General features: G+C 51.5%; 4 protein-coding genes across 4 annotated transcripts; 2 read left to right on the forward strand and 2 right to left on the reverse strand.

The window, feature by feature from the left end:
- Window positions 1-1,469: 1,469 nt before the first annotated feature.
- STEHIDRAFT_61881 (NAD-P-binding protein) lies at window positions 1,470-2,601 on the forward strand (the record flags this gene model as incomplete). Its single annotated transcript, XM_007306694.1, has 2 exons — window positions 1,470-2,389; window positions 2,475-2,601. The coding sequence occupies 2 exons, from the start codon at window positions 1,470-1,472 to the stop codon at window positions 2,599-2,601; spliced, it is 1,047 nt and encodes a 348-aa protein (XP_007306756.1).
- Window positions 2,602-3,081: 480 nt separating this feature from the next.
- STEHIDRAFT_170515 (Dor1-domain-containing protein) lies at window positions 3,082-5,717 on the reverse strand (the record flags this gene model as incomplete). Its single annotated transcript, XM_007307157.1, has 2 exons — window positions 5,683-5,717; window positions 3,082-5,610 (listed from the first exon to the last, which is right to left on the reverse strand). The coding sequence occupies exon 2, from the start codon at window positions 5,098-5,100 to the stop codon at window positions 3,082-3,084; it is 2,019 nt and encodes a 672-aa protein (XP_007307219.1). The 5' UTR covers window positions 5,101-5,610; window positions 5,683-5,717.
- Window positions 5,718-6,477: 760 nt separating this feature from the next.
- Window positions 6,478-7,531, forward strand: STEHIDRAFT_148791 (uncharacterized protein). The gene is made up of 4 exons (XM_007307158.1): window positions 6,478-6,615; window positions 6,674-6,748; window positions 6,861-7,001; window positions 7,082-7,531. Exons 1-4 carry the CDS (start codon window positions 6,513-6,515, stop codon window positions 7,309-7,311), a joined length of 549 nt encoding a protein of 182 aa, XP_007307220.1. The 5' UTR covers window positions 6,478-6,512; the 3' UTR covers window positions 7,312-7,531.
- A 1,130-nt stretch (window positions 7,532-8,661) lies between these two features.
- Window positions 8,662-9,660, reverse strand: STEHIDRAFT_113347 (uncharacterized protein; the record flags this gene model as incomplete). Its single annotated transcript, XM_007307159.1, has 6 exons — window positions 8,662-8,679; window positions 8,715-8,780; window positions 8,852-8,891; window positions 9,057-9,202; window positions 9,267-9,424; window positions 9,495-9,660. 6 exons carry the CDS (start codon window positions 9,658-9,660, stop codon window positions 8,662-8,664), a joined length of 594 nt encoding a protein of 197 aa, XP_007307221.1.
- Between the last annotated feature and the right edge of the window lie 347 nt (window positions 9,661-10,007).

Below are 10,007 nucleotides of genomic sequence, written 5' to 3' on the forward strand. Positions count from 1 at the left end.
GTCCAATCCCGCGTGAGTACGGAAGGTGCCCTTATTTGGGCTACCCGATCCACAAAAGTACAGAAAACCTCCCAAACTTTGAGTACAGAACCGCCCGACTTTTGGGTTTTGGGATCGGACCTCGATACCAATACGCCCCCCTCCTACTCGAACCTTCCAGTTCGCGTTGACTTTGATCCGTCACGATACACCTATCGGCACCGAAGTCTATCTTCGTCCCGGCAGGTCCCATTTTTTGGCCTTTCATTGTCTTTCGATGGATGGAGGATCCTCGGGAAACCGATTCGCCTAACATTCCTGGGACAGTTATCGGGACATGCCTTCGGACTCCCGAAGGCTTTCTGCGCCAATCTCTGTCCTCCGGTGGAGTCTGGTACCGACCTTACATCGATTTTCTAGGTATAAGGTCGTCCCAAGCGTCCGCTTTATTCATCCTGCATTGACATCAACAGGGTGATTTGCTATGTAAGTCGAGGACGATCTTGTTCGTAGCTCGCGATCGTGTACAGAAGTCTCCTCTTTCGATGTACACGCTCTTTCACCCGTTTTTCTAGGTACGCAACTGCACTATTTTCGACGGCCTCTACCCCTCGTGCCGCGACTGTCATCAACGCCGTCGTATATTTCCATCTCCTCCTTTTTCCCATGAAACAATGCTGACCAATCGTTCTTCGTGTCCCCATTACGCTATCGTGTCACCGAGCTCCATGTCCAGGCTACTATTGCGTTTCTTGTCTGTGCTCTCGCTTGTTGCCCTATTGTCGGACGTTCTTTGACAGTGCTCTACATTCTTTGTTTTGGCAGCCCTGGGTCATTTCTGTCGTGACGCGCCACATGTGGCGTCATGCGGCAAGATATCTTTTGTGCCTCTCTGTGGCAACAAAAAGATCAGAAAGAAAAAGAGATTACCAGCGATCCATACCTCTTAGGGAATTGCAATACATATAGGGCAATCTAATTTTTCTGATCGCGATGGTGCACCATGGACTTGTCTTGGACGCAACGAGAGATATCGACGTTTCCCGTCCTTTTGCGTCAATTTCGTGTCCATTCACGGTCTTATTTATTTGTCGAGTCCTGTCCTGCCCTTGAGCGTTTCCATTTGCAGTGGCCTTGGATGGAGACGAAGAGCTGTCTTGCTCTGAGTGGCCGAGAAGTTGAAGGAAACCGACCATAAGTTGTCCGGTTGTGTCCATCACTTTGGTCCATTGTCTCGGGATGAGGACCGTGCACGGACCGTGCCGATCTGTCTTTCGAAACTCTCGCATTTGTTCACGTCGGGTCTGTATTCGTATCATCATTATACGAGGTCCTACACTGAAAGTTTCTGTCCACAGATAGTATTTCGCTCGTAACTATCGACTACGTTGGGCCTCGGTTGGACGCCTCACCTCAACGCTTATAAGGGCCCCATTTTCTGACTTTTCAGTGTATCACCAGTCCCATTTCCTATCTTCACCACTCGCACTATGTTCGGTCTTCAACCATCCATACCACCTCTCCCCTCTGACCTCTCCTTCGACGGCAAAATCGCCCTTGTAACCGGAGCAAACGTCGGTCTTGGACTGTCCACCTGCCTCCACCTTCTACAGCACCGCCTCTCCACGCTCCTCATCAGCGTTCGTTCCACCTCGAAGGGAGTCTCCACGAAGTCTCACCTCCTCGCTGATCCTATCGTCAAATCTCTCGCCGTCCAGCCTACCATTCTCATCTACGAGGCCGAGTTCTCCGACCCCAAATCAATCAAGGCGTTAGCGGAGAAGATCCAGAAGGACTTGCGCGATGCGAGGTTGGACATAGTGGTGATGAATGCGGGGCTGGGTGGTTGGGACCTCGAGAGATCGGAAGCGACGGGCTACGAACTAATGTTCCAAGTTAATTTCGCCTCCACAGCACTCCTCGCCATCCTCCTCCTCCCACTGCTCAAGCACTCCTCGTCTACCTGTTCCTCCAATGAGCCCGCTCGCCTCACCTTCGTCGGCTCCTCCGCCCACTCCATGACCTCTTTCATCAATCGCGCGACCACCCTCGCCTCGTCCGACAAGCCCCTCTTCGCTCAATTGTCCGAGTTGGCGTCTAGCATGATGAACGCGCGGCGATACGCCGACTCCAAGATCTTGATCTACATGTTTGCCCGTCAGCTCGCGAAGCGTGTGGATGTGAAGTCAGGGAGCGGTAGTCGCGGCGTTGTGATCAACGATATGTGTCCTGGGATGGTGACAACGAGTATAGATAGGACAGTGCCGGCATGGAGTACTCCTCTGGTGTGGCTCTTCAAGGGATGGCGAGCGCGGACGGCTGAAGAGGGCGGGAGGATAGTCGTGTATGCGGCTGCGGTGGTCGGGAAGGAGAGTCATGGAGAGTTCTTGGCTCATGAGAAGATTACGAGGTGAGATGTCCATTCTTTCATGGATCTATCATCAGCAGATACGATGCAGAGCTGACGGATCGGTGAATATTGACCTCTTGTACAGAACCAAGGCATTGGAGTTCATTGAGACTAAGGATGGGACGGCGATTGAAAAGAAGATGTGGAAAGAGATATCAGCACTGGCAGAGGAAGTAGCACCGGAAAGTATGGAGGTAGCGGGACTTCATTGATCACCGAGTCTTGCATATTGTTCGACACTTTGATACGTCTAATCTTACTTGATGTGCTCCGAACCTCCGAGATGAGCGAAGGACGTAGGTCCACCCTCTATGCGTCATGACGTCCCTGTAAGTTCTGTTCAACGACTCGCCGACCTTTGGAGCAAGACACCTTAGCGAGGAATAGTGAAGGAGAGTAGCGACTGACCGTAGTGCAACCGCACGTAAGGCCTCGGTTTTTTTTCGAATCCTTAAGGGTCCCGTCGCGATATTGGGCGTGAAGTGCAACAAGCGGAACGTTGACAGTTAGATCAGCACACGGGACGACGCTCTGGAAAGGGTATCCTTCCTTATATCGAACGAGGAGACACATGCCCACCGAACGAATCGAAATAGTGAGAAAAAGAGACGTTATATAGCCCGACCTACTCGTATGGATACACCCAGACGTCACCTGAGCCACTGCAGCGCGTACTGTCGTCGTCAGATCCGTCATTCTCCCTCTGCGCTGTCTTCCCTCTCCTTCCCTCCGTTCGCCCCATCCAGCCAACTTCTCCACTCAATCATAACCCGCTCCAGATTCTCTCCCATCTTTCTCTCGTCACCGTCCTCTCCATCCATAACCTCCGAAGATACCCCGTAAACGCCCTCACTCAACCCCCCCCTCAAAAATGGAACGAGCACCTGGATCCAAACCTCACCCACCCGCCTAACGATCAATACTTCTCTCTCCCTCGCTCCCTTCTCTATCTCTGTCGCGTCATCATCTCCTTCTGATCTGCCCAACCCGTCCTCGACAATCTTCACATAATTCAACAACACATCCCCACTCCTCGCCAACGCCTCGTCCAAATTCAATAGAAGGACAGGTAGCAACGCAGCCGGCGCGAGCAATCTCAACGAGTTAAACGTCGTCAGGATCGCGTTCACGTATACCGCGAGCGAGGGGTACGAAGTCAACATATGCGGCGGAACATGCGCCGGCGTCCCATCCAACACGTTTGATTGAACTGCCTGCGGAACCTGTATCGCGCCCAGAGGGGTCGTCAAAACCAACCACCCGCTCGGCAACCTCCCCCCCTTCGCGTTGGCTCCCGACCGCGTCTCCCTCTGCACGAGCGCAACGAACTCATCCGTCGCGTTCTTCAGCGCGGACTCGACGCTCCCCCGGACGGCATCCTCGAATATTGGACCCAACAGGCCTCTGAAATCGAGGCCAATGCGGGAGAAGGAGGTGGCGCAGTAGGTGAGTTGGGTGAGGAGGGATGTGAGCGAGGAGGGGTCTTGGATGTGAGGAAGAACGGTTTGGAGGGTGGGGAGGAGGAGGGTGTGGATCGCGTTGGATGTGAAGGTCGGGAGGAGGGTGAGGATGAAGGCGGACGGTGTTCGTGGCGAGGTGGAGGACGTAGGGGAGGACAGTGTCGGGGTGCTTGAGCGGAGAGGAAGGGGGGTGAGTGTTTTCGGTGGAGTTGATGTTCCGGTTGTTGTGGAAGACGCAGACGGCGTGAGGAAGATGGTCGAAAATTGAGTGACGACATCATGTACACCCTCCCTCCACACATCCACATACTTCTTTAAATATCTAACCCATCCCTCCTTCCCGATACCAACCCCCGTACCCACTCCCACTCCCACACCAACTTCACCCTCCATCCCAGCCCCGACAGCCCTCAACGCTGCCTCCAAACACTCCCCCCTCCCGCTCAAAAACGCTATCGCCAATTCCTCTTCCCCTTCCTCCCCAGCTCCAAACACCCCCATCTTCCTCAAAAACCCCACCGCCTTCCAGAGCGCCGGAAGCTTAACCCCCGGCTCCCTCAAGATCCCCACTAGCCCCTGCACCAACCCCCTAATCGCGCCATCCACCTCAGCCTTCACATCCGCCACCACCCTCACGTCCGGGAACTTCGCCGCGAGGGCGGTCGCGTGGGAATGTAGGTCGAGAGCCTCCGCGTAGAAGCCGTTCCGGATGCAGGTCTCGGTGAGGAAAGGGAGCTCCAGGATGTCGTTGAGTTTTGAGGATTGGTCGAGGACGAGAGAGGCTTTTTGGCGTTCGGATTGGACGTGTTTGATTTGGGTGGAGAATGATTTCGAGGAGGATTCGAGGGCGGGAAGTGTGTCTAGTAATGTTGACAGGGAGGTGGAGAAGGTGTCGAGAGAGGAGTGAAGGGAGGATGTTGAGGTATGGAGCGAGAGGAAGGTGGGGTAGGAGGAAGTGCAGAGGGTTGTGAGGGCGTTGGTGAGTTGGGAGGAGGTGGACGAGAGCGAGGTGGGCTCCGAGAGGAGGGAAGGGAGGGGAAGAGTCGTTAGGTGGGAGAGGTAGGCGGAGGTCAGGGTAGATTGCAGATCTATTGATTGTTTGGCGTTGGATGACGGCGAAGAGGATGTAGAAGCCGAGGGACCGCTGAGAAGTTCAACCAGGGAAGAGAGATCGGAGGTCGCGGTGGATGGGTGTGATTGTCTTGTAAGCGAGAGTGGGGGTACAGTTGTCATGGTTGCTAGACTCAACATAAGTATCAGCACAACGAACGCGCTCGGAAAGAGATCCAATGGAACGAAAAGAGGAGAGAGTACGGTGCAACCCTAGATTGATGTGGCGCGCCACACGATCAACGGACTTCAAGATCAGGTAGACTGGCAGGACGACGCAATAGCGGATCTCCTACAAGCCCCGTACGGTTCGGTATTTGTACGTGAGGTACACAATAGGTTAGGCGCAGAGACGGATGCCAAAGGCATCCTAAATGGCTTCGCAGACAGGACAGTCCTCTGCAGCGAAGTCTGCGAAACAGGGTCTACATCCCGAAGGGCAGTAGCAATGGCAGCGTTCTAGACATAAAGCAGACCCTTCAGACATAGTAGCCGTTCCAGAACATAGAGTTGGTGGAGGCAAAACACTGGCAAGATACTGGAGATCATTCGAGACATCAAATGTCAGGGGTTCTGTGCGTGGGCGAATGGCAGACATAGGTATAGATGGTGAAATTGTTCGGCAGGAGTACATTGTGACAGTATAAGGATCTAGAGTATAAACATCCGTAGGTTCGACACCGTCAGCTGGATAGCAGAGACTCGACGAACTTACAGACGCACCGGTGGTCATGCACTGCTCACGAACACGCCATATCCTGATCCGTATCTCTCCCTCATTCTTGATTCCTCTGGAGGAGCACTGCAGAACCAATCGCCCGGGCCAAGCGCGCATATAATTTCGAGACAACCTCACAAATCCACGCATATATTCTGCAGAGTACATCGTATACCCCAAACTCACCTGTTATGAGGCTCCGAAACTTGACCGATGTCAAACGAGACGGATAGCTACGTAGTCGGTACAGCTCGATATCAGAATGTTATTGCGTAAGATCTAGAAGAGAAAGTCGGGCGCACCTCGCAAAAAAAAATTCCAAGTCCCAATACTCGGTTGTCGTCGTTTCGAACAGCGATGAAGTCACGCAATCGGCGACGCATCCCGCAGGCGCTCATGATCACGTGGTGAATATGCCACTCTCGCTCTTGTCTCGTGCCTGCCTCCAGCTGCCTCCATTCTTATAAGTTATGACGACGAGGCAGCAGTGCCCCACCTCTCCTTTTCCTCCTTTGTCTGCTCTTCAGCGAGGCTTAATTTTGTGATCTGTTGACCGGAACCCTCGGATCTTTCCGACTGACGGATAAGTTACTACGAGATATTATCTCGATTTTGAAATCCTACGTAGTTGCGGCAAGTTCCCAAGCTAAGAAACATCGTGTGCAAGTACATTAGAGCGAAGACGACCTCAGTGGCTACCTGAACCTAATCGGGAGAATCAGTGAGTGCCGGGTTACGCGCAAGCGTCGGCGTGGCAGCCTCATGCTTGTTCATACTAATAGCCTTGAGCGACCTTGAAGGATCCGCATTTTCCTTTACCAGCTCTACTCATTCGATGGTTTTTTTCTTGCTCATAACCTCAAGCGGCCTTGAGGGCTCCACATTTTCGTTTACCAGCTTTGCTGATTCATGGCGTTTTGGGCTCAAAGGGACAGAACGTGTGTTGACCTCTTATGCATCCCTAATACATATTTATATGCTCTCATTTACCTCTAGCCGTGCGAGGAGCGACGCTCACCAGGGTCATGCTGGTTCAGGGTCCCATCTTATTGAGAGATATCAATTTATTCAGTACGTCGCACCATCGATTTCAATCGTTCGTCTATCTACTCTACCCTGATCAGTGCAGAGGTTCACTTGCATTGTCTTCATGTGTTAACTCTTTCTGTCGCTTCGCATTCAGCCACCAACCATCCCTACTTGTGTAGCATACCTCTTCTCTGTTTCGGAACCAAGCCTCTCTACGTTTGTACCAGTAAACTCCTGTCTCCGATCTGGAGAGGCTTCCTCCTCGCAATTAGGCTCAGGAAACCTATCAGTAGAGGTACACCCGGTCTGCTAAATCGTTCATCTATGCATTGCCTACCCGAGCCTATCAGTTCCTCACTCCCCCTGCCTTCACAGATAGCTCTCATGATCGCAACACCTACGATCTATACGCTTATTACCGCGCCATGGGTTTCAACTTCTATAACGACCCGTATTACTACCGTCCAGGACCTGCTGTGGCGCGCTATGGAGGCTCAGAGGACAGTAAGGTGTGGACGGTGGATGAGACGATTGGGACGTTGATGGGTGCGGCGATTGGAGCGTGGGGTGGATATATTCTCGGTAGGCATTGGACGTTGTGGTGATGCTCCAGGATGGATATAGGAATTGACAGGCGACAGAGGAAGACCGTTCGATTCAGCAGTCAATGCCGTAGGAAGTATATTGAAGTGAAATGTATCTATCTACTTGTCTGCTCTGTCTTTCTCCTGGCCATCATTTTTTTTATCTACTATCCGTAGAAGTATGACCGGCATCCCTCCCGTTATATAGACGTTGTAAATCGCTTTCCGTGTTATACTGACCCTCAAATAAAAGCTTTTGTGCTATGTATATGCGATACTGAGTGGATGAATAGACTCATGTTTTCGTCGATCGGTAACTAGATAGCTCCATCACCGGATGTATCGTATTTATGTCGGCATAAGAAGGACTTATATGATTAACAAGCGGAATATGCACATTGTCACCTGGCTCAGCAACGATGAAACTTTTTGCCTCAAGCAGAGTACTGGTTCTTCGGCATCGTCGGTAAACCATTCACGATACAGGCAGACTGAGTTGGTACACCAAGGTAGATCTACAGAGAAGAACAAACGGATGCTCTAGAAATGAGTCAGTAGCAGATACGGGAACGAGAGATAAGAGATGAAATATAAACAGCTCTCATGGCATGATGGAAAGGTAAAGGGGGGGGGGGGAAATGGAACACCTCTCTAGGCTTGACGGCACAATCTTCAGGATTCTTTACCATACTGTACTTTTTCGACCAACTGTTCGCCCGATTAGGAAATTCCTAGGGTTGGGGTTGGCCGATGAACCTCGATTTCTAATCGGAGCTCATCGGCACCCTCAGATTTTTCCCCGCGTGACGCGTGACGAACAGTTGGTCGAAAAAGTACAGTATATACAGAAATTGTTCGTCCCGACAATCGAAATTGTAGTACAGGCTCAATGTCAATAAAAGTATCAGTCGGTAGCACAACCTAGCGCAGTGTTCGGATCAAGGTGCAGGGCCACACCTGTGGAGGGCGGTATGTATATCCATATCCGGAGGCCCCCGTCCGCTCGCAGCTCGCGCAAACAAGCATGTTGATGCCACGCTTGTTTGCGCGAGATGCGAGCGGACGGGGGCCTCTGAATTGCTAGGTATCAACATGCATACCGCCCTAGCGGCTTGGACTGATGGCCTCCGAAGACATCAATCAAAGCTGCTCCCTGACCCTCCCAAATAAAACGACGGAAACGGTAAATGTCAGGCTCCCGGAGCGCTCGTATGTATATAAAGCGATAAGTATCAAGATACGTTCTGGTGGCAGCCTTCAGTTACTCGCGATGAATATGTTATGGGATGTATGAGCGACGTACTATTATCACGAGCTGCGTGCTCATTTGCTAACATTTTTATAACGTCCGTGTCGTACTAAAATTCCTCATCAGCTTATGGTCATACTCTGAAACGGATATTTATCACGAGATGACTGTGTACCTTCACTTCTGACAACGACCTCTTTATCTGCTCTGTAGCAATCGCCTGACGGATGTTGAGGAGAGTCTGCGAACCCGATCGGACACGGTATGTGAGCTTCAAATAGGTACACAGGTAAAAGAGATAAAGATACATACATTAAACTCCTCTATTGCGCTGCTTACGTCTTGCTCGCACCTTTGAAGATCACTCAGAGTGTCCTTCCGAGTTAAGAATCGCTTCCATTTAGATTTACTGTAACGAGAGAGCACGTCGATGATTAGGTAGAGCCGTCTGAGCTCAACAACAATATAGACCATGAATAATTGTTTGTCAGCCCAGATAGGTAGTCACGACACATACTCTTCAAGGAGCCTGAGTGGCTTGCGAAAGTCCTCTGGGCAAACTTCTTGTTTCTTCATATCCTCGTAAACGTCGAGAATGATGCCCTGGAGCCGAATGACTCGCTCCCCTAACACAGAAAATGTAGTTGCGACCGTCTCCATCTCCTGGAAACCGACACATACGTATGAGTGTTTTGTGAACGATGAATCATATCTGAAGGCAGCTCACGCTGTTTGCTCTGACAATGTATGCGATGACCTTGGCGAGGCACTCCACATAAGGAATTCCCTGCGTCATCTGCGATGCTTCGACGAGCACAGGACCCGCCAACGTCACAAGCTCTAGAACTGCCTTTCTGTGGGTGCCTGAGCCGAAGATTCTGCGAGCTAATAGTAGTGACAATGAAGGATAATGAGGAAAAAGTCGATAGGTTCCTCGTAAGCGATTGGGACCCACCACGCCGAGCAGGATTCGGTTTCTTCGAGGATGACTGGGAAACATGGCTATCGTGGTGTATTGAGTAGTGGCTGAGGAGCGACATGGCATTAATGGGAGATTCGGTAGTAGTAGTGGTCCGTATCGACGGTGTGGCCGCAGCTAAACTCGGTACTATCAGCTTCATGAGTGCTGAATGGCTTGAATCTAGACGTACCTTTGCGCGGCGGCCACTTGTCTTTTATGCGCTTGAGCAGTGGCAGGTCGAGACCGTCAGCGTTAGGCTGAGCACAGGGAAGAGATGGGGAGGAGGTCTCAAGGAAAGACCATGGGAGCAGCAAGCTGGGGAGGAACGAAGAGCGGAAGAGAAGTACTCATAAGCAGCACGACCATGATCTCACGACGAAGAACAACACTGCCTCGAGCTCATGGCAGTGTACTTAAGCTATATCGACATCAATGCGTCCAAATGCGTGTATTTGGGGATGCGAAGTCTTACGTCCAGAGCTATTCTTGGATATCATGTGCCTACAA

This window comes from Stereum hirsutum (assembly GCF_000264905.1).
Source record: "Stereum hirsutum FP-91666 SS1 unplaced genomic scaffold STEHIscaffold_12, whole genome shotgun sequence".
NCBI classification, from domain to species: Eukaryota; Fungi; Basidiomycota; class Agaricomycetes; order Russulales; family Stereaceae; genus Stereum; species Stereum hirsutum.

Bases quoted from the DNA above. Each gene is read 5' to 3' on its own strand.
- STEHIDRAFT_148791 (XM_007307158.1), top strand. From the start codon at position 6,513: ATGGTTTTTTTCTTGCTCATAACCTCAAGCGGCCTTGAGGGCTCCACA. The intron at 6,749-6,860 runs GTACGTCGCACC...CTTCGCATTCAG, and splicing joins GAGAGATATCAATTTATTCA to CCACCAACCATCCCTACTTG. The intron at 7,002-7,081 runs GTACACCCGGTC...CTGCCTTCACAG, and splicing joins CAGGAAACCTATCAGTAGAG to ATAGCTCTCATGATCGCAAC.